Source organism: Cetorhinus maximus, chromosome 6 (genome assembly GCF_964194155.1).
Source record: "Cetorhinus maximus chromosome 6, sCetMax3.hap1.1, whole genome shotgun sequence".
Classification (NCBI taxonomy): domain Eukaryota; kingdom Metazoa; phylum Chordata; class Chondrichthyes; order Lamniformes; family Cetorhinidae; genus Cetorhinus; species Cetorhinus maximus.
In genome coordinates, this window is record NC_135884.1 from 44989210 (window position 1) to 45013873 (window position 24664).

The following is a 24664-nucleotide window of genomic DNA, read 5'->3' on the forward strand; positions in this document are numbered from 1 at the left end:
ACCACTCCACTGTAAACATCAGCTCCGTTGCATAATTGTTTTTTAAAAAACATTTTACTTTAATTTTTAAACAAAATTATGTTGCAGTTGATTGAATATTAAAAATAACATAAAAGCTTTGGCTGAAATATTTTCCCTGATGGAGTACAATATTTTAGGGAAGGTATTTATAGGCAGTAGCTGTTTCTGCAGGAATTTCAAGTCATGTGATGCATCTGGTTTAATGAAAATCATTTAAGTTGCTGCTGAATTCAGTAAAAATATTTAATTTTTTTGCATTGTGTAGCTCAATTTAACTTATGAGCTAAATTACACTCAGGACAAACATATGCAGTTGAAAACCTTATATAAAGAATTGGTGAACAACAATGAAAAAAGCTAGAAAACCAGGAATGGTTGACATTAAAGATATTTACTGCCACATGAATGTTAAAGGAAAAATAGTAGCTGTATTGCAACAATAACTTTTGGTGAATAACACAGATAAGCTATGTGGATTCAAATTTGATTTTGATTTCCCCTGTTAGTATTAAGCAAAATCTCTGCAGATAGTTAGCACTTCTCCAAATTCCAAATAAGCAATATGTGAATATATAAATTTATAAGCAAACAGTTTCGTGGCCAGAGTATCATGTTATGTAGATAATTGTAGAAAAATGTGCACGCGTTAATCATTGAATTCTGTGTATAATTGAAATAATGCCATTTAGATTTGAATTATTTATAAAACCTGAAACTTAACAAAAAATATCAGTACAAAAGCACTTGCTGTTGTACTACATTCTTCTTCCATCATAAGATGTTGCAAAACTTCTGTGTTTACAAATATGTTGTCTTACCCTAGGATCTGCAGTAAGCAGCTTAAAGGCCTGGTACACCTGATTCTCTTGTACACCGCCACCCAGATCAAGGAAGTTTGCTGGTTTTCCTCCATGAAGATCAATGATATCGCACGTAGCCATAGCAAGCCCAGCTCCATTAACTGTTATAAGGGAGACATAATCTTTTACAATCTTATAAGGCACCATCTTACAACACACCAGGCATAACAATACAAAAGAAGACCTCAAAAACTAGTAATGTTATGAACAGTTCCATGTGCAAACTTTCAAATTTTAGCAGTAGTGACTACAGAAGGAGCCTTGCATGCAACATGAAACAGATTGGCTGGGTTCATACTGTTGCTACAGCTAAATACAACCCTATTCAGCCTTGATCAACAATTCAATAGCATGTTTCCTTTCTTCAATCCTGATTAAAGAAAAATACTGAAGAGCATTTTCACAACGAAAAAATGAGAAAATATAGAATATATCGCTGCAAATGAATATGGCTTACTTGCAAAAAAAGATTTGACCACACACGAAGGGATCTTCTAGTTCCATTGATTTTTATGGGCTGAATTTTCTGGTTGGTGGGCGGGGGTGGGGAGGGGAGAGAGCGGGAGTGGGCGCTGACCCGATCGCCGGCCATGATTGGGACCGCGCTGCCATTTTACACGGGCAGGCCAATCAAGGCCCACCCAGCATAATGCCCGACTCCCGAGGATAGCGGGGCGGGCAGTGAAGGGAGTGTACTGACCGCCGGGACCAATGGCGGCCCGGCGGCCTGTTTAAATGAGGCGCTGGCAGCCTATGCAAGGCTGCTCACAATGGCAGGTAGAAGGGCTCACCAGAGGGCTTCTGGTGAGCAGCCCAGTCTGGAGGGTAGGCCAGCAGAGCAGGCCAGGCCAGAGGGTAGGCCAGCAGAGCAGGCCAGGCTGGAGGGTAGGCCAGCAGAGCAGGCCAGGCCGGAGGGTAGGCCAGCAGAGCAGGCCAGGCCGGAGGGTAGGCCAGCAGAGCAGGCCAGGCCGGAGGGTAGGCCAGCAGAGCAGGCCAGGCCGGAGGGTAGGCCAGCAGAGCAGGCCAGGCTGGAGGGTAGGATGGGGGCGCCAGTGTGCTCCTCGTTTTTCAGATGACTGCCTTGCTGCCCTTCTCGAGGAGGTGGCAGCACAGCAGGAGGTGCTGGCTCCCCAGGACAGGAGGAGGAGGCCCCAAGCATGGCAAAGCGTGCCTGGGAGGAGGTGGCAGAGGCAGGGAGCTCCCACAACGTGGTGCGGCGCACCTGGATCCAGTGTCGCAAGCGCTTCAACGACTTGTTGCGCTCTGGCAGGGTGAGTACCATGTTGGCATTGGTCATTTAACCCAGCAGGTCCACTTACCCTCCCACCCTGCTGCGCAACCCCTGCCCTGCCCCCTGCCCCCTGCACCCCTGCACCCCGCTCCTCCCACCACCCCCCCCGCCACCCCCCCACCCAAGTCTGAATGTAGTGACTGCATTGAATCATGGACAGCATTTGTCCTTTGCTGGGTGGGCCAGCAGATGTTGCCCATGCTGAGTCAGCCTGAGAGGGTGATGAAGAGATGTGCTTCCCCCACAGCATGTGTTACACTGAGTCCCACATGACTGGTTTGGGGGCAGCCTGGAGGAGCTGCAACTAGGCGCAGTGCTGGAACTCCAGGACGTGTCAAAGTCAGGGTGATGACATGCTGCGAGGGGAGCTTCAAGGTGGAGTGGCAACGAACCATCTGCTGCCCTCTGCATTCCACGTGCTTGTGCCTCTTTGCTGTGGAAGGATATACCGTGTGGTGCCTAATGTGATGTAGGCAGCATGTGGCCAAGCGGGGGTGGGTGGGAGGATGGGGAGCAGGCCTAGCATCTTTGTGTGAGTGTTCGGCAGCACTCGGGGTGAGGAGGCTCTGGAGCCCTGATACATCCCACTCTGGTTGGGGTGGGCCGTGTGCGAACAGAGTCCATGTGTAATTTTCACTAATCAATGCTCGTCTCTCGTTTTCAGAAGAATGCTCATAACATGGCAGAGTGTGTGAGGACTGGCGGTGGCCAGGCGCAGTTAGCCATTCTCAGCCGCTTCGAGCAGAGGCCCTGGATCTGAAGAGGCGCCATGTGCCCAGGTCCACTGGTGTTGGTGAGGCTGGGGTGCCATGGGCAGGAATTTATGCTACTGCTGAATGTTAACTTATTTAATTTTGCAACATGGCTTGACCATTGGTTATGGAAGGATGAGCGCATAATGATCCGGGGGACAAGGATGCACTTTGTCATTGTCTCCACGTTAACTGATCCACTGTCCTTGTTCTTCCTTTCAGCATCATCGGAGCAGGGCCGGGAGGAGGAGCAGCAGAGGCCCCTCTCACACCTGAGGGACCTGAAGTTTCGGCAGGGTCACACCATTTCTGCAAGGTGGGCACCAGCGCAGATACTAGCACCTCGGTGGGGATTCAAACATCGGCTAGTGTCCCAGGGCACGGTGGTGAGGGCACTTCACATTCACTGGAGGAGCTGGCAGAGACAGAGTGTGCCCATGGCGCCAGCAAGCAGAGGACTGCAGGGAACCAGTCACATGCTCAGTTGATGCCTGATGATGTGTCTCTGGAGTCGTCCGTGATGCAGCAGGTGCAGGAAATGCGGCCAGGTGTGCGGGATTATCTGGGGGAGATACATGAGGCTATGCTTGGCTTGGTCTCTGTGGTGGAGGAGCCTACACGGACGATCACCAAAGCAATGTGCCACATGTCCGAGCGCCATGCGTCCTCCATGGAGAGAGTGGCGGCTCTCATGGAGAGGCTACTCCAGGAGACCAGTCAGGGCTTCCTGGGGATGCGCTCTGACCAGCAGGCCCCTCACATTGGCGTTGACCTCAGTTGGTCAGTGCCAGTGTGGGAGATGGTCTGGGCATCAACTTTCCCAGCTCGATGCCCATCCATCCATTGTGAGCAGGGAGGTCCGAAGCAACCTCACATCGGTGCAGCAGCTGTCTGGCGTCTCTGTGGGCTCTACTCAGTGCACTCCGGATGAGGGCGGCAGCTCCTCCGCCCCTCTCCCAGTGACCGTGGCATCCGGTGAGGCTGCTACGACTGGGGAGATGCCAGCTGTGGAACTGGCAGATCCCTCCCAGGTGGGGCCAGCACAGGCTCCACAGGCCAGAGGACGACCGCCAAGCACATAGAGGCCAGGTGGACAGCAGAGTCAGCAGGCTGTCTCAGATGCCACTCCGAGCAATGGGGCAGCACTAAGACGTAGCACCCGGAAATGAAAACATAAGGCACCTTGGTAACACCATGGGTTTTTCTCTGGTGCTTTTGTGTCATCCCGAGATGAGCTCCTTATGATTTGTTTTGATTTGTAACACTATTGTCTTTTTTTTGGAATAAGTTGGTTTGTTTGACATATTAAATTCAGATATGTCACCATGGCTGAGGGTGCCTGTTTTCTTCTGCATGTGTATGGTTTCCAAAACTGTAATGAGTGCTTTGTTGGACATTCAGCTTTATTAATAAGGCCCTTAGTAACGGTTCCTAACCTGGGAGATTTGGTACTCGAGTACCGAGCCAACAGCCCAGGCTTGTCTTGGTGGTCCATCAGTGGTGTGCTAGCTGAAGGTTCGTTGGATTAAAGCCTCCCGGGTGTCCCTGCCTCCCTGCAGTATGCCCGGGTCAGCGTCTACCCCCTCAGCATTTCCCTGTGCATGTTCATCCTCGGACTCATTGCATGCAGCCGCAGCCACTGTGTCGTCTTCATTGTCCATTGCGTTCCCCCCTTTCTAGTGCAAGATTGTGGAGAGCGCAGCATTCAACCACTATCACCAAGACACAATCTGGGGGATACTGGAGTGTGCCCCTTGAGCGGCCCAGGCATTCGGAAGCGCATCTTAAGAAGACCGATGGTTCTCTCCACCACAGCCCTTGTGGAGGTGTGGCTCCTATTGTACTGCTGCTCAGCTTCTGCTCTTGGATGGCGGAGAGGTGTCATGAGCCACCTTCTGAGGGGATAGCCCTTGTCACCCAGCAGCCATCCATCCAGCCGGGCTGGGGCACTGAAGAGCCCCGGAACCTGGGAGTGTCTGAGGATGTCAGCGTAGTGGGAACTGCCTGGGTACCTTGCACAAACTTGGAGAATCTGCATCCTGTGACCACACACTATCCGCACGTTCATGGAGTGGAAGCCCTTCCTGTTGACTTAAAGGACACCCGATTGTGGGTTTTTTCGGTTCTGTTAAAAGTTCTGTTCTATCATTTAAAGTATAAGTCGCCCACAAAAACAGGGTTTAATCAATAGTAATTTTAGTCTATTTTGCTACAGTAAACATTTTAAAATGTGAAATCTTGTTGTGTCATCTGTTCAGCTATTAACCAGAAGTTTGGATTTCTTTTTAAAAGTATCGGTCTCTATAGGGATTGTAACAAATGCATGGCATGCAGATGTGAGGGTAACAATATTGGTACATGTGTGGAGAAGGAGTAGTGTTGTGGTGCAATGACTGTAGTATAGTGGAGGCAGGAGGGTAGTTTTGTGAGTAGTGAGGCCGTAGGTGGCAGAAAATAAGAGAGCAGTGTTACCTTGATAACTCGAGTGAGCTCAATTTTTTTCCCAGCATTGCAGCCATGTGGTGCTAACTGCAGACATTCAAGCAGCAACCTCTTCTCATCACCATCTGAGGTGTTGCCAACAGGGCATCCTATTGCCCTGGGGTATAGGGGCAGCGATGGATGATCCTGCTCTTATCCATTGCCCACGCCAGGGTCTTCAAGGCAGCAGAGAGCTTTGGTTCCCCTGCAGATAAATATTTCCTTCTTTCTGCTATCAGAATTTACCTGCCTTTTAAGAGATGCTGGCTACCATCAAGTGGCTTTGCACACAACCGATAGCAGCCTCCTGATTGACAACACACCTATGATTAGTGGATAACAAATAAATTTCTAGGCCAATGAGTTACTGATGCTTTACCAAAAATTTCCATTATGAAGCAAAATGATAAGCTGTTTGAATTGCTGTATATTTCTATTTCAACATCAGGAACAGGTTGCCAAGTTCTGAACATGAATGTTTCACGAATAGCTGTTGAATTCTCTGAACTAACACTGGATGAAGGCTTCTTTTTCACCCAAAAGGAAGTAGAGAAAATGTCTGGATTATGATCAGGTATCTGCCATAGTGAGGTCTATAGCAATATCTGATTAGATGACTATGCTTAAATTTATTTCCAGATTATCAGTTTATATAATGGATACTTTAACCAAATGTTATGTTTCTAATCTCAGCTGGTAGGTCAGGTATCTAAGAAGTTATGTGGTTCTGTAGACTTCTCTAATTCCATCAATGGCATAATGTTCAGAATTTGAATGGCTTACAGAAAATTTATTTACAAGTGCTAAGAAAAAATTGCCATTTATCTTGCAAGTCGTTAAATAGCAGACACCGCTACAAAAATATTAAAAATAGAAACATGATTTGCATTACAATATGTTTGCGTTACACTCTCAGGAATGGTCCCATCGTGGTCATGTTAGTGGATTGGTAATCTAGAGGTCTAGACTAATGATCTGGATTCCTGAGTTCAAATACCACAATAGCAGGTAGGGAACATCAAATCAGTTAGACAATTCCAAATTTGGAATAAAAAGTAATGGTCACTGTAGCTACTGAATTGTCTTAGGGAAGGAAATTTACCATTCTTAACAGTCTAGTGAAGGTGCAACCCTAGATCTACAGCAATGTGAGTTGACTCTTAATTGGTCTCTGAAATGGCCTAGCAAGCCACTCAGTTGTCAAGAAAGTAACTCATCACCACCTTAAAGGTAATTAGAAATAGGCAATAAATGCTGGCTTTGCGAGTGACACCCAAACACTGAATGAATTCAAGAAAAACAACCTAGGCTAATTTGCGATCCATTCTTTTCAATCTAGGCCTGCAATGCATGTAATGTTCTACTCTATTAACCATGCTTGTGTGAAGATGCATTCATTGCAAGCTTATTGAAAATTAAAGTCTTGGCTTAGCAATTAAAGAAGAAATAAATAACAAGTCACATTAAACATCAAATGAAAAGATCAAACAAAATTGATAAGCAGGCCTATCCATAAATGTCAGCACAGAAAAAGGTGTTTTAGTGCAAAAAAAAGCTTTAACTGCCCGCTAAGGTTCAACAAGAAGACTTGTTCATGATGAGTAAATAGTCTATACTTGGACTTATTTGACTTTTTTGAATTTTCCAGTTGTGTTCTTTTAGTACTTTGTACTAAAGCCATCTCCTTGGCCAACTTTAACATATCTCTGCTTTTCACTATTCTTAGTGGGGCTCTGCAGAACACCCCCATATAGAATCACAGGGCAGGATTTTCCCCTCTGTGTACTAAGTGCGGAGGCGGGTGGGAAAAGCGTGCTTTTCCCACCTGCCGCAATGGCGAGTTTTCACGCTGCACTGTCCGCTTCCCACCTCATTAAATATGCATCAGCAAGAAACACTTCGTATCACGGGCAAATAGCCGCTGATTCACTCGCCCCGCCATGACCTCTGCGCATCATTGCTCAGGGTGCCAATTTAAACTGTACCTGCGCACAGCTTTCTCAATGTCTGCACTCCAGGACTGCTCCAGGCGAGAGATGGCCCCCAGAGCCACAAAATATTCTGCCCCCAAGTTTAGTGACGCCTCTCTGGGCTGCCTTCTAGATGCCTGCTGGGAGGTGTTCAGTCCTTGTGATGGCTGAAGGAGGTCCACAAACCTTTCAACTGCAGCTTGGGAAGTGGTGTCCACAACAATGAGTGCCAACACTGCAGAGACGAGGTCAGGCATGGCCAAAATAAAGTCCCTTACTCCCTTTGTGGAGGGGGCTATTGAGCTGACCGGAGATGATCGCTCATGGGGCGACAGTGAGGTCGGTGGTGTACACTCAAGTGAGGATCCTGCACCAGCTGGTCCCTTAGACAATGATCCTGTGAGTCCATTGTCCTGTTTTTGAGCAGCCTGGCATGCACTAATTTTCTCTACTCTCTTTCATAGGCACTTCTAGAAAGCAGCCCAGCGACACCACAAGCCTGCCCCTCAACTCCAACCCTGAGGACACCTCGGATGAGGGTGCTGAAGAAACGTGTTTCGAAGACCTGTCACAGCACTCACCCACACCCTCCATCAGCACAGAGATACATACTTCGGTGGGACCTAGTTCTAGAGTAGGCTTGAAGTCACAAGCTGGTGAGCGCAGCACACAATTTGGTCCACAGCAGGCGGAAGCAAGGACATTCAAGGTCGCCAGCACTTGGAGGACTGCTGGAGGCCAGGATTCTGCTGAGTCAGATGACGAACCTCTGGGCTCGGTCCTAACTCAGTTGGTGGAACTGCATCGACAGTCAGGGGAATATCAGGAAGTGTTGTCAGCCGCTTTCAACAGATTGCAACATACGATGAAGGAGTCCATCCACATCAGTCTGAGGTTATTGAGCTGGCATGCCAGTACATCGAGGTCAACACTGGTAGGATGGCGGCTGCCATCGAGACCTTGGTCCAGGACATAGCACCTGTGCTGCTGCAGAAGTTGCACACCATAGCTGTAGGCATTGGTGGCATCCAGCAGTGGCTACGCGAAAGGAGGCCAGGGCACCTCAATCTCACTCCAGCTGCCCCTTCTCAAGGAATCAGCCCGGGTGAGAACCAGCAGCTGAAACCCCTGGGGCCATCACCCAGGTGTCTCCAGCCGATCCCAATCCTCTTTCCCTGTGACTCCATCACTTCCAGCTCCACAGGTTGTGGAGGGTGTACCTGCCTCACAGCAGGATACCCAAAGCCGGCCGGGGCCCTCCAGGTCTCTGCCCTCCAGAGGACGCCCACCAAAGTCATCACAGATAACAGGGCATAGCAATCAGCAGGCTGCCTCTACCTCTGCTGTGGATGTTGGAGATGCACCAAGACATAGCGGTAGGGTTAGGAAGGTCAAAATATATTAGAAGCAAAATGGTGGCATGGATATTCACCACATGTATACACTTCATGCCACTGTAAACAGAAAGGCACCCATTTCACTTCTCTTTTTACGTCTGCCTCCTCTTTATGCTGAGCTACGTTGTGTTCTATGACCAGACCAACTTGGATCCTCCCTGCGTGACTGCGGAAACCCCTCTCATCGTCCTGGAGGAGCATAACGTTCAGGTTTCCCCCCCTCCAATAACTCTCGGTCCTCCTCCTGTAATCCTTAATCCCACTGTGATGGTGGTCGATATCCCTATATGACATGCCCTCCCCCTCCCTGGACTGGGACAATGACAGTCTTTGCAAGCTCAACAATGAGCTTTGCTTCTCGATCTTCCCATTGTAGGGAGGATGGGAGAATCCTCCCATTACACACTTCTTTAAGAGACTCTCTCCCTATTGTAGCCCAGAGGAGACTCCCCCACCACCCTCCCAAACTCCCTCCCCAAGTCATGTGTCTGAGTGAAACCTTCTTCAGTCTCCAAGCCCTTCCCTTGCCTCAGTCTGGTCTCCATCCCCACCCCTAGTCGAGCCCTTGCACTGCGGCACATCAAAACTCACGCCCTTACCGCTGGACTGGTATGTTGCGCCTTGTCTCTAAAAGCTCCCTGAAAGCGATATGGTGCTTCGAAGCCTGACGTGGAGACCGAAGTGCCACCAGCGCTGCGCGATGCAAGGTAGGCAAACAAACCTCAAAGTCACAAGCCAAGTGCAGGTCACCAGGTGCATATCACTGTGAAACACGCCAGTCTAATTAGACGCTGGCGTGGCCTATTGATGCAGCATGGGGGGTGATTCCAGCGAGCTTCCTTGATAATGAGCATTCATGAGATTCAGATGTATTTAAATTGCATTCCCGACATGGCGCAGCGGGAAACGTGTGTCGCCACTAGGGTCTGGATTGGACCATTGCAACCTGTTTTTATGCCGGTGGGAAACTAATTTTTTCGATCTCGCGATATTTTCCGCTCCTTCCTGTCATGAGGCCCGCCACAGGAAGGAACAGAAAATCTTACCCATAGAGTGGTAACAGGAGGCCTTTTGGCCTGTTGTATCATACAGGCTCTTTGAACAGGCAACTTAGTTAGCCCCACTCCCCCACACTTTACCCATCGCCCAACAGTATGTTCTCTTGAGGTACTTATCCAATTTCTTTTTGAAAGCCACAAATGAATCTCCCTCCGCCACACTGTCAAGCGCATTCCAGATCCTAATCACTTACTGTATAAACAAGTTTTTCCTCATGTTGACGTGGTTTTTTTTGCTGTTCATCTTATGTCAGTGTTGTCTTGTTCTCGATTCTTCCGCCTACGGAAACTGTTTTATCTCTACCCTGTCTACATTCTGCAATCCTCTATCAAATTTCCTCTCAACCTTTTTTCTCTAAGGAAGAACAACTACAGCTTCTCCAATGTATCCATGTAACTGAAGCCTAGCATCCCTGAAGCCATTCTCACAAATCTTTTCTACACCTCCTCTAAAGCCTTTACAACCTTCTTAAAGTGCACCTCTGAGAAATCACTGCTATATACTCCCTTGTTGTGTTGAGTGCATAGTGATGGCCTTTAACGCTGTATTTTATAACAAATTTTCTTGTCATCGCTGGATGAAGTATATGCACCAGTGCCTGTCCCTGAAAATTAAGCACTCTCAATGCTCGGTTTATGTCAGAAATTGTACGCAACTACTAAGACAAAATGAATGCTATAATTTAAGAAGATAGTTTAACCTTTATAAATCTAATTATTTATTTTTCCTTAAATGTATGAAAACATACATTTTTAATCAACAATATTTTGCATGTGTTGGCTTGGATATTTTATGTTCCAAAAAAGATAGTTGGACTGAGTAGTAAACATGTTGGAAAGATGACAAAAGACAAGTCAAAAGGAAGAAGGAAAGTAGCAAGGCAAAGGGACAAAGGGAGGAAGTTCCAGAAAGTAGGGCAAGGACAGCTGAAAACTCTACCTGCAAGTTGTAAGCACATGGAGAGGAAATGCACAGGAGACAAGATTCCCAAAACTGTAGGCACAAGAGTTTGCAGATGTAGACAGCAGCAAGGCCGTAAATGAATTTTTAAATCTGAATAACAATTTTGCATTTGGTTCAGTAGGAACCAGTTGAGTTCACTGAGTTAAAGAAATAGGAGTTAAAGAAATAGGAGCTGCAGTAGGTATTTGGCCCTTCGAAACCATTCCACAAGTCAACAAAACTAACTGACCATCTACCTCAAATTCATTTTGTCACAATTATAAACTGCATGCCAGTTTTTACTCATTCCAGCTTCAATCCTTCCATTTCCCAAACAATAGTATTCAATTCTCATTTGTTCTCAATACCAGGGATGCCCTGAAGTTTATTCACTAGTACAAACATACCGCCCAGATATTAAAACAAGACACTAATCTGTGCTTTTTAATTCATTGCTATTCAAGTGTCCCTCCATTTAACAGTCTTTCAGTTATTCCTTTCTAAAATATATTACATATAAGCTGTGACATGAATTTAAATTTCTTACCTAGGCCATCATCCAATTCCTAATAATAAATTTTGTGAAGATGGATGTTATTATTTTAATATTTTGGGGAATATGATGGTATTCTGCAAAGAAGGCAGTGTGTGTATGTGCTCATGATTAATTAAACTGGGGGGAGGTTCATGGAGACAGGCTGTCTATGGGAGCTGACGGATGTAAGGTAAAGGTACTAGATGCATGCTTTTGTAACGAGAGGCTATGGTGAAGTTGGAATTACAAATAAATATGTTGGGTTTTAAAATTTGTATTAGGTGATAGGTAAGGACTTTACTTTTCAGAAGCTAAATGTCAAAGGGAGTTTAAGGGACTTTTACAACTTACAAAGGTTGCTAAGTAAACAAGGGAAGGTTAGTAAATTTTTATTTGACCCAAAAATGGAGACAATAGGAGACATGAAAGATTTTTATATTTTGGAAAAAATGAGTTCAAAGAGGTGCTTAGGACAATGGACTCTAGGATGAAAGGGAAAAAAATATATTTAAAAAAAAATGTTTGGTTGAGTTGAGGTGGCTGTGTTGAGGAGATGTTTTGACACCAGATTTATGCTGAGAAATATTGTGAATTTGAAGCAGACAACCAGTTTCAAGCCAGAAAAGTCTTTGTTTTCAAAAAGCAATCTGTTTCTGAACTTCCTTCAGATTCCATAGCAGAGTGGAAGAGAGTGAGAAGTCGTGTGGTATACTTTACTAAAATAGCAGCAGTTTTTGCCTTGGTTTATATTACTAGATTTTTATGGGTAAAAGTCTATAAGATTGCTGTTACCAAGTAGTTTACTTATGTGTTCTGACCAACTGGGTTTTTTTGAGGAATGTCTTATAAGATTGCTTTCAACTGTGTAATTTTACTCTTGTGCGTTTAAGTTTTTTTTCCTTCTTGTTAATAAATCTTATAATGTTAAAATCCTAGAAGTGTTAATGGGATTCTATGCTTCTGGGATCAGTAGTCTTCCCCTCGTTTTCAAAATGCAAAAAAAAAGTTTCCTTCTGGGGTTTGCCTTGCTCAGCGAATAACATCGGTTGCGGTCATAACGATCTCCATAATGTCTTAATGTAAGAAAGAATTCTACAACAAATCAGATCTGCTGCTGGCTCTTAAAATATAAACTTTGGACCTCTGGTTCCATTCCCTCTAAATGGTAATTAAAGCTTTCATGCTTACAGCCTCACGCATGCCTGCTGCTCACTCCAGGTCCTACCAGGGTCTTACATCCCTGCTTTAAAAAAAAAGACAAATATAGCTTTACCAGATTTCTGCTGCTGATGAATAAATTTAGCAATGGTCCCCATTAGGCTTGACACTGTGTTTCAACCTGTCAATGGATGTTCAAATCTGTTACCATTAGGACTTTTACCCTCCACCTACCAGCTCCAAACAGAAAATAAAAATATATTGCTGCTCTCCATTCAGATGAGCATGGAAATTTAAGTGAATGAGGAATAAAATAACAGGTCCAAAATTTATAGAAAGCACTTTGAGCAATCTGTGAAATGATGACACATAATTATCCCATGATCAAACTGTACATTTACAGGGTGATGATATTGCATGCATGGATTCTATTGTAAATGAGCAAGTAGAAAAAAATTGACATGTGTGACAAGAAGTGTGACAACCAGAGCTGGGCATTTGTAGACATGAATCATGGTATGTGGCAGTGTGTTAAATATAACAATAAATTGAATACACAACATGGGAAAATCTAATGCAAAATACCACCACTCAGGTTATGAGCCTCCAAGCTCATTTGTGTCAGAGATACTCAAGTTATTTGTTTCCGTATATTGTCATTCTGCATGTAGTTCTCTCTTTCATACTGTACCTAAATAGATCACGCATTTATTCACAATTCTTACCTGGATAAAGGATATCTAGCATGATAGTCATTTCAAATAATATTTATACATCCTGCGGTGCTGATCAGAAACCTTACAGTACTAGCTCCATATCCCTTAATTCCCAAAAACTCAACAAAATATAGGAGTAACAGGTGAGTGAAACTTAGTGCCACTGCTGTAGCAGTGGATCAGTTGGAGTCTGTATAAGGAATTTGGGAGGTGTTTGTGCAGCATCATTCAAAAAGTCAAGTAATGACATTAAAAAAACAGGTATTAGGGTTTCAACAATGAAGGGAGTAAGGTAGGGCAAGGCAAGCTATGTTGCAGAAGTAGGAGCATTAGCGTGTTAGTGATGGAGGATTTGGCAGTTTTAACGGGGCAAGGCAATAGTCTGGGATGCGGATAGAATCGGGAGGAAGGATATGTATTTTTTTGTAATAACCAAATAAGATGTCTTTGGTCTTTCCAGTGTTTAACTGGAGGACATTATGACAATAGCTCAACAAGTTTGAAATTCATACTAACTAAAGGTAAAATTCAACTGACAAACAAGACTTCACATTAATGAGGGAAATTACTTCGGCAGTTCCTTTTAACCAAAATATTCTACAGTTGCATATCAACAGGGGCTATCTCTATTTAATACAGCAAACGAATATGACATTTTCCACTGAATTAAAAATTCTATATAATAGCTTAACTTACAAATTTGCTCCACTTACCAAAGCAAGCAATATTTCCATCCATACCAATGTACTTGAGGTCATACTTTGCTGCTTCACTTTCCAAAGGGTCACTTTCTGATATATCATCCTGGGAAAAAATTTCCTTCTGTCTGAATTCTGCATTGTCGTCAAAGTTGATTTTGGCATCAAAGCAAACAACTGAAAGGCCGAGATAGGAATGTGTTTAAAAATTACATTTATAAATTATTTGACAAAGCATTTCACAGTTTGAATGTATTCATCAGTTCTATGCAAACTAAATTCGTCTGCAAGAAGTTGAAAGGCAGCTTGCTTTTACCTTCGATAAAATAGAAAATAAAACTTCAAAAACCATCTCAAAAACTTTGATTAAATTTAAAACACAAGCCAAAAGATCTGCTCAATCTACTTGAAAATTTACTTCAAAATTATGTAATAAAAAAAGTTCAATAGCTAACATAATGATAAATCTTGATACATTTATATCGATAATGTACTAATATACCAATTGGCAACATTTTTTGGTATTCATATGGCTTACAGCCATTATCAAAATATAGCAGATTAATTATTTGTTTCCATAGGTTGCAAGAATGAGGCTTCTTTTAATCTACAAGGGTGTGTCACTCAAAGTTAAAAGAAATCTGACTGTTGGTATTTGGGTGGCGCCTCTAGGAGTTATATACATTAAAAAAGACAAAATAATAGATCCTATATTTTCTAATATAGGATCATAGAATGGTTGCAGCAGAGGAGGCCATGTTATCCATGCCCTGTTTCTGCAACAATAGCTCATCCAGTTCCACTTCTTCACTCTTTCCCCATTGTACAACAAATTTACTCTCTTCAGGTGATTATCTAATTCCCTTTTTAAAGCCACAATAGTATATGCCTCCACCACACACTCAGGCAATGCATTCCAGATCCTAACTATTCGCCATGTAAAACAGATTTTCCTCAAAAACATAAACAGAAAATGCTGGAAAAACTCAGCAGGTCTAACAGAATCTGTGAAGAGAGAAACAGAGTTAACTTTTCGAGTTCGTATGACCCTTCTTCAGAGCTCTCGGTGGTTTTGAGGGGGGAAGTCCTCTTTGCCACTCTACAGAAACACCCCTACAGGTCAGCATTGCCGTGTGCCTGTAAAGAGATGGAAACAGGCTGGGGACTACAGTTTTAAGGAGAATCTTAAAGGACGAGAGGCTACGGAGTTTTATGGAGGGTGGAGGATGGGGGGTGGTCAGCCAGGAGAATATGCATGTAATAAAGAAGAAAATTAAATAAACAAACAAACAATCAGAATTATGATGAGTGGGACTGCTAGCACTGTGGAAATTGGACTCCTAAGCAATCTGGCCATCTCATCACATGTTCTGATGCAGAATATTTGGTCCAGATTCCTGTTAAAGTTGTGAGGAGGAGGCAAGGAGGCCTCAAGAGAATTTTGGCAGGCTAACTGAATGGGCTAGAACATGACTTATGGATTAGAATGTGAATAAGTTTGAAGTTATTCACTATGGCACAAAAGTCAGAAAGGCAGAATTATTTCTTAAATGGTGAGAGGCTGGGAAGTTCAGGTGTCCTTGTTCACAAGTCATTAAAAGCTAGCATGCAGTTGCAGCAAGCAATTAGGAAGGCAAATTGCCTTCATCGTGAGGGGCTTTGAGTACAGGAGTAAAGATGTCTTGCTGCAGTTTATAGAGCCTTGATGAAACCTCACCTGGAATATTGTGTACAGTTTTGGTCTCCTTATCTAAGGAAGGATATACTTGCCATAGAGGGAGTACAATTTAGATTCACCAGGTTAATCAATAGATTCCTGGAGACTGACATCAAGGAATAAGGAGATAGTGCAGCAAAGTGGCATTGAGGTAGATGATCAGCTATGATCTAATTGAATGGCGGAGCAGGTTCGATGAGCCGAATGGCCTACTCCTGTTCCTATGTAAATATGTTCAGTGAAAATTGCATGAGAAATAACTGTGTGCCCATATGACATTACTAAATTACATAATTTGTTACATACACTAAATTACATAATTCCTAGCTAAGGGAAATTGGAGCAACAACAATAATTAATAATGCATATAAGATCTTCGCTACAATGATGCAGCACAGCAATTCATCAAATGATTCCAAGTACATCAAAAAAGAGGGAACAAATTTTGTGCATGCTATCCGCATTATTTAAACACCAAATCTATTCATGTTTGGGACACACACATTTAATTCGCGCATTCGTTCAAAATTTATATGCATCATATTCCAAAATAGCCCTCAAAAACAAAAAAACCTGGGCATTCACAGGGTAAACTACTACAACTGAACAGAGTAGTATTTCGCTGTACAGTAAAGCCAGTAAATTACAGTTACCTCAGGGACTGGCATCAACTGTTTTTATCTGCAGGTGCCCTTACTTTTAATATGGTCATTGTATGCACTGTAAAATGGGGAATTCTTTGCCTAGCATTCTTTGCCTTGCCTAGAAACTGCTTTATCCCTGGGGTAGAGCCATGTGTGCTTCAATCCCAGGCATACTGTGGTTTCTCTGGCACTATGGATGCAGAGTAAAGCACTCTCTTTGCCAGTGTTTCTTTCACAAAACCCACTATTGCCTTGTGCATGCACTGACCTCACGAGAATTGTGGGCAGAAAGGAAGCAAGTTGCAAGGGGAAGTGTCAGTGATCCTGACTCAGTGGAAATTCCAGGTGCAGCAGCTTTGCAACAGGATGTCTATTGAGTTTTAAGCCGTAAAAGAATTTGCTGAACTGAAGGTTGTCTGCATTTCATATTCAGTTGGGAAACATTTAGGAGCTGGTAACTATAGCACCATAAGGCTTAGATTAGCTATGGAAAAGGATGAGGAGCAATCCAGAATGAAAATAATTAATTGGGGGAACCCCTGTTCAAAAAGGATGTAAGGATAAGCTGAGCAACTACAGGCCAAACAGTTTAACCTCAGCGGTGGAGAAGCTTTTAGAAATGATAATTTGAGACAAAATAATAGACACTTGGGAAAATGCAGGTTAATTAAGGAAAGCCAGCATGGATTTGTTACGGTCAAATCGTGTTTAACTAACTTGCTTGTTTGATGAGGTAACAGAGAAGGTTGATGAGGGTAATGCAGTTGATGTGGTATACATGGAGTTCCAAAAAGGCATTTGATAAAGTGCTGTGCAACAGACTTGTGAGAGAAGTCAGAACTCATGGAGTAAAACAACATGGATGTGAAATTGGCTAAGGGAGAAAAAATAGAAAATAGTGGTGAAACGTTTTTTGGACTGGAAGGAGGTTTGTAGTGGGACTCCCCAGGGGTTGGCATTAGGAGATTTGACAAAGATATTCAAAACCATGAGCATCTAGGCAGAGTAAATGGGGAAAAACTGTCCCATTGGTGAAGGATTAAGAACCAATGGCACCATCCTCCCTCACGCCTTCTCCTCCTTCCCAGAAACATGATAGGGTCCCCCTTGTCCTCACTTATCACCCCACCAGCCTCCACATTCAAAGGATCATCCTCCGCCATTTCCGCCAACTCCAGCATGATGCCACCACCAAACACATCCTCCCTTCACCACCCCCTGACGGCATTCCGTAGGGATCGTTCCCTCCGGGACACCCTGGTCCACTCCTCCATCACCCCCTACTCCTCAACCCCCACTTATGGCACCTCCCTATGCCCACGCAGAAGATGCAACACCTGCCCCTTCACTTCCTCTCTCCTCACCGTCCAAGGGCCCAAACACTCCTTTCAAGTGAAGCAGCATTTCACTTGCATTTCCCCTAACTTAGTCTACTGCATTCGTTGCTCCCAATGCGGTCTCCTCTACATTGGAGAGACCAAACGCAAACTGGGCGACCGTTTTGCGGAACACCTGCGGTCTGTCCGCAAGAAAGACCCAAACCTCCCTGTCGCTTGCCATTTTAACACTCCACCCTGTTCTCTTGCCCACATGTCTGTCCTTGGCTTGCTGCATTGTTCCAGTGAAGCCCAACGCAAACTGGAGGAACAGCACCTCATCTTCCGACTAGGCACTTTACAGCCTTCCGGGCTGAATATTGAATTCAACAACTTTAGATCTTAAACTTCCCCTTCCCCCATCCCCACCCCGTTTCCCACCCCCCCCCCCCCTCCTCTTTTTTCAATAATTTATATAGACTCTTCTTTCCCCACCTATTTCCATTTTTTTTATATCTAAAACTAAAACCTTGTTAGTCTGTCCACCCCACCCCCACTAGAGCTGTACTTTGAGTATCCTGTCTTCCCTTCTTAATTAGCACTTCTCTTAGACAAATATCACCACCTTCAACACCTCTTTGATCCTTTTGTCTGTGACATCTTTTGATTATCTGCTCCTATCACAACTTGCTTATCTCCACAATCACCACACCCTCAACTTCTCCCTCCCCCCCCCCCCCCCCACCTTAAACCAGTTTATATTTCTCCTTTCTCCTAACTATGCTTCAGTTCTGCCGAAGGGCCATGAAGGCTCGAAACGTTAACTGATTTCTTCTCCGCCGATGCTGCCAGACCTGCTGAGTTTTTCCAGGTAATTCTGTTTCTGTTTTGGATTTCCAGCATTCGCAGTAGCTTTTAGCTTCAAAATGGGGGAGCAGGACAGAGTATATAGGGAGAAGCTGTTACCATTGGCGGAAGGATCCAGAACCAGAGGACATGGATTTAATATGTATAGCAAAAGAAGCAATGGTGACATGAGGAAAATAATTTTTATGTACGGAGTGGTCAGGATCTGGAATATGCTGCCTATGTTTGGTGGAGGCAGATTCAATCCAGGCCTTCAAAAGGGAATTGGATAATTTTCTGAAGAGGAAACATTTGCAGGGTTATGGGGGAGTGAGACTAGGTGAGTTTATCTTGCAGAGTATTGGCACATGACAGACTGACTGGACTCCTTCTACACTCGAACCATTCTATGATTTGTGAATGTCCATGCTTTCTGATTGCCTCTTATATATTTTACTAAGTAAAGTTTTTGGGTCTCTCAATAAGTCTCCATATTTTTGCTGATATCCATTTTTGGGAGTGTCCATTTGTACAGATTTCATTGTAGTTACAGTAATATGCTTTACTGCGCAATTTACCAAATTCAATTGGAAAAAAGTTCAATTTGGCAGCTGCCAACTTGAACTTGAGCCAACTCTGTTTGCAAGTGTCAAAGCTGATGAAAGCACATGTTACATGCTAAAGCAAAGCATTCAACACAATACAAAGGCTTTCCAACTAGATTAAATTCCAGAATCCTTCCTTACTAAGGGGGCTTCTTAAGCCAGTTAGATTCAAACTCGTGACACAATCCTAAGAATTGACTCCACCCCTACAACATAATTCAACTGGTTAAATGTAGTTGCATATTAATTTGTCTGGAGTGAAGTGCAAACAGATTCAATATCTACAGGACACTTACTAACCTCCTTCACCCTACCAACCCCAACTGCCAAGCCACTGAACCACTCCCCGTAATGCCCAAGGTAGAATTTTCCCCCTGACTAGGGGGGGTCGCCATTTTACGTGGGTGGACTAATTTAGGCCCGCCCAGCGTGTTGCACACCCGGAAGCACTGTGCACTCCCTGTGTGGGCAGGGGGCTTTCCCTGAGTCAGGAGAGTGCTCTTTCACACACGAGCACGAAAGAGCACAGAAATCTCCCTGAGGCACAGAGCTGCTTCAGGGAGATAAGTTTTAAGTTTTAACAGTTCAATAAAGTGTTGAAAAAGTTTTTATGACATGTCACCTCTTGTGAAACTGTCACATGAGCTGGGATAATGTGTGTGATCAGGTTATTCATTTACAGGGTGATGACTTCATATACATGGTTATTGTAAATGTATACATAGAAAAAGTTGGCATGCATGACCAAAATGTGTCAACCAGAGCTATCTGTAGACAGCAATCATGCAATGTGACAGTGTGTTAAATATAACAATAAATTGAATATGCAAAATGGGAAGATCTAATGCAAAATACCACCACTCATGTATGAACCTCCTGGTTCATTTGTGTCAGAGGTACTTCTTGTATGGTGTATGTTCAGTAGGTCTCATGAAGAGGTTCTGAGTCCCGTGCGGTTGAATGTTAACTGTTTATTGATAATACCCCTGTACATTTATACAGGGCATAGCCCAAGCCTAACTCCATGTTTGCTTCTACATAGGTCTCTGTCCAATCCCAAATGACTCTAGTCTCAGGTCATGTGTCTCACTGTGTGTGGTACTGTTTCTCAGTCCCACATTAGCCCTTGCTATGCTTATACCCTTATATTACAGTACTCAAGTTATTTGTTTCTGTGCATTGTCATTCTGCAGAGTTTTCTCCTTCATACTGTATCACATACAAATAATCCATTTATACACAATTATTACCAGGATAAATGATATCTAGTATAATAACCATGTGGCGCTATTCAGAAATCGATAGAAGCCTAAATCAAAAAACAGCTTCAGTGCCAATATGGGAATATAAAAACTTCCTCACTCTCACTGAAAGCATATCGAGGCGTTTCCATCTTTTTAAATCACCTTGCAATGGCATATTATTGCCAATATAGTTTCTTAACATTGAAAATAGTTTTGACATTTACACCACTCAAATACAGTAGTGGCATTTTATCAAAGATGTAACACCAAAAGAATTGACGATAAATACAATTTACCTCAATCTGATTGGAAAAAAAAGGAAGAGTATGGCCTATTCCCCTAAAAAACAATGTCACAACCCTAGAGCAGATAAAAACAATTGCATAGCATAACCAACCTTGCAAGTGAAGAAAAAGCAAGTGGTTGGTTATAGTTGAAAAAATTCTACTTTGATGGCAAAAACCATGAATTGCTAATTCATCCCGCTGCAAAACAATAGGAAGCAATTGAGAATGGTCTACAGAGGAGCAATGATTAAATAAATTGCTATAAACCATTGCTTCTTAATTATAAAAGTCGGAAGTACAATATAACAGAATTCCACAGGAAGGTTTTATGTGTAATGTATATCTGTACACCTAACTAACTGGCTAGCTGAAAAATGTACAGTTCTCTAGAGAGCTGAAAGATCAAAGTTTTCTAGAAGCCTGGATTATAAAGAAGAAAAAGCTGTAAGTGCCCAAAAATTAGAAAAAATTAAGGCAAACGGTTCTGTCCAAAGAATATTAAATTACGATATACACAGATCCAAATGCCAACATGATAAAGGTCAAACTTCCACCTTTTTTTTCAAGTGGCTATAACATCATTTGTGCAGAAAAATAATAAAAACTACGATTTACTTAAAGCAAGCCTTATGTCTCAAAATCAGACAATTTAAAACTGATTAAAGCTGGTACCAAGAATGACAATACAAAATCAAAATGCTAGAAATCTGAAAAAAAAGCAATGGGCTGAATTTTCCCCCTACTGGGGGGGAAGTTGATGGGCAGGCGCATGCGGGCGCACTTTCGATCTGTGCCCCCGATCAGAGGCGCAGCGCCATTTTACGTGGGCGGGCCAATTAAGGCCCGCCAGCGTGATGTCCACATGGAAGCGCTATGTGCTCCCTGGGCGGGCGGGGGGTATTCCTAAAATCGAGAGTGCGCTCTTTCGCACATGTGCACGAAAGAGCGCACTCATCTCCCTGAGGCTAAGTGCAGCCTCAGGGAGATCGGCTCTAAATGTGAAAAAACTCAAAATAGAAAAATAAAATTTCCCTAGCATGTCCCCTCATGTGACAATGTCACATGAGTTAGGACATGTTCATAATTTCCAAAAAGATTTTATTAAAATTTTTAAAACCCGACATGAAACCTCATCCCGCCCGTGGATGAGGTTTCATGTTTTTTCTAGTTCCCGCCAGGGCTCCTGGCCTGCCCGTCCAACCTTAATTAATTACTTTAATTGCTCTGTGGCCATTGACAGGTCGGCCGGTGCGCAGCTGATTTTGCTGCACCCCCGCCTTCCTGAAAATTTAAATGGGGCACGGTGACATTGGGAGTTCAGATCGATGGCTTTTCATCACTGACCTCAAATGTTAACTCTGTGTCTCTCTCTCCATAGATGCTGGTGAGCTGCTGAGAATATCCACCATTCTCTGATTTCATATCAACAACAACACTTGGTATACACAGCTACTTCATTAGCAAGCAATGTTTACTGTAAATTCAAAAAGGCATTCACAAATAAGGTCATCATTCCCGGTAAAATGCAGAGAAGAATAGGGGGTAATTTTAACACCCCACAACAGAACAGAGGAGGGCTCCAAGAGAAGCTTAAATGGACCAACATCCGGCAGGAATATGCCTTCTTCTAGTTTAATCATGGGCGAGTTTGGGGTGTCCAGGTAACTCACCCTGGAGATGCAAGCAGACTTAAAACCACAGTTAGATCAGCTATGATCCTTTTGAGTGGCAAAACAGGCTTGAGGGGCCAAATGGCCTACTCCTGTTCCTATGTCTTATGAAGGGAGTTGGGAGCAGGCAGGCCCAGTAGCGGACTGTGCTCCTTTTGTCTTGTACCAAAGACATCTTTGTCAAATCTCTGCTGAGCTCCCACCTATCCTTGATCTTCTATTTTGCTCCACCTGCTCCATCCCCTCTCTTCAACAGTATAAAACCCATCACATTTTTACCTCTCTTCAGCTCTGAAGAAGAATCATACAGACTCGAAACATTAACTCTGTTTCTCTCTCCACAGATGCTGCCAGACCTGCTAAGCTTTTCCAGTATTTTCTGTTTCTATTCCAGTAGTTGACTGATTTTCTAGCAATGCTTGTGGGCCAGGGGTGGTTCCCCCCCAGTCCCTCAAGCAAACCTACAGCCTCGACCAGCCAATACCACCCCCTTGCTTACGATCTCTTCCTCTCTCTCCTAGTTACAGTGCTCTGAGCCCCCAAACCATACCCTAATACCTTCCAATTGCTGGGGGCCATCCCCAGTGGTTGTGGGACCATGCCAAATTTGAAGGCATAATTTTGCATGATATTTTAGTACAGTGCTGAGAGAACGCTGCTTTGATGAAGATCGTGTCTTAAGGGGAAACAATTAAACAAAGGCCCCATCTGCCTCTTCAGTTGAATGCAAAAGATCCCATGACACTATTCAAAGAAGAACAGGGAAATAGCCTCAGAGTTTTGGTCAACGTTCTTCACTCATGGGGCCCAACAACAGCTGAATGAAATCCAAGGTCTGCCAGCAGCTTATAAGTTTCTAAATCTCTGCAAACATTGAATTCATTGGGTCATAACTTCCAAGCTTCAGGTTGTTGTAATTTGGGGGGTAGGGGGGGTACCCCTAAGATGCACTGGGGAACCACCACACCACCCCCCCGCCCCCCCGTTGGAAGTTCCCAGGTAAGGTTTGCATGGCAATTGCCTAGGAAGTGCAAACTTCCCATGGGCAATTGCCCTGCACTGGGAACCATCGAAAATGCGATTTAAATTGGAAACTTTGGATGGTTCTGACTGTGTTACATCAGTAATTATCCAGAAAAAGTTATAAAAATTAAAACTACTTCTAGATCCACACTGGCCCCCAAAGGGACTCCCCCTACACTCCCAAAACGCCAGGGGATAGCCCCCATCACCCAACCCCCCACCAGCTATCCCTTCCCATGGGACAGCCTCCCCTGTTGGGACTCACCCCCTTCCAACCAGCCCTCCCCACCACATGAGATTCTCCCCCATACAACCCCCCCCACAACTAGGAGTACTCTCCCAGGCCCCCAACCCCACATGTCAGGTCTGACTGCTGACCTCCCCTCCCCCGGCGCCAGGCCTGACTCTCACCCCACCTCCTCCCCTCCCTCCACCAAGGTTTGACCCTACCCCCACTGCCACACCCCCACCACCAAAAGGTTCAGCCCGACCCAACCCAACCCAGCACGACCCCCACCCACCCAAAGGCCCAACCCAACTACCTCCCACAAGGATGACCCAGCACCCCGGTCCTGAACACCGCCATGGCCTGGCCTGAACCTATCCCCCTCCCCAATCCTACTCACTTACCTTATACACTTACCTTTAAACCTGGATGGGCCTTTACAGTTACCTGGTTTATGGCAGCTAGCGCTGCGAAAAAGAGGCGTGGCTTACTTACCTGCGACTCTGCAGCCCTTGACGCAAGGCCCCGGGGGTGTGCTGCGCTACCCAGATCTCACCCAGCCTGAGTTGGAAGGTCAGGCAAGATAGGATCGCCTGCATTTCAAGGTAAGAGCTTTCAAGCAGAGCGGCAATCCAACTCAATTGCCACTCTGTCAAAAGGCCCATTTTGTGATTGGTTCTTGGAGGATTAATGTTCTCCTTAGATATATAAATACAATAGCTACCAGTAGATAAATACGGATCGCATGCTGTATGTCTGTCTCTTTGGAGGAGTGAAATGAATACATGGTTACTTTAGTGGAAGTTATTTTACTTCTCAACACATAAAATTCAGTCAGTAAGATGTGCATCTCTTGGAATGAAAATGATGCAAGAGAGCAGAACCTGCAATCATTATCCTCTGAAAATGGTCAGTATCCTTTTCAATTGTAAACACTTCTAGAAATCACTTCAGAACACACAACAGTCTGAAAGTATTTTTTTGGCATCTTCTATTACATTTATGTAGATAGTATTGCAATGAATTACTTTCTGTCAAAAGTATTATCTTCACTATATAGACTGGTAATGCATAAAGCTTCACTGGGATAGATTCTCTGTGAACTGAACTTTTCCCAGTAACAAATTGCTGTTTGTTGTCTCTTTTTATGTAAACCCAATTAATTATCTTAAACTTGAAGAGGAAAAAAGCTTACAATCTTTTGCC

General features: G+C 44.0%; 1 protein-coding gene across 5 annotated transcripts in view; it reads right to left on the reverse strand.

The window, feature by feature from the left end:
- suclg2 (succinate-CoA ligase GDP-forming subunit beta) overlaps positions 1-24664 on the reverse strand; it is a 405981-nt gene that overhangs the window by 126805 nt on the left and 254512 nt on the right. For all 5 annotated transcript variants that reach the window (XR_013576840.1, XM_078543679.1, XM_078543682.1 and 2 more), the window contains exons 8-9: positions 13896-14057; positions 840-982 (exon numbers count right to left, since the gene is read on the reverse strand). Coding sequence is in view for 4 of the 5 variants with exons in the window: in XM_078543679.1 (XP_078399805.1) it covers positions 840-982; positions 13896-14057 (305 nt within the window). In the remaining variant the exon portion in view is untranslated. The remainder of the gene's footprint in view (positions 1-839; positions 983-13895; positions 14058-24664) is intronic.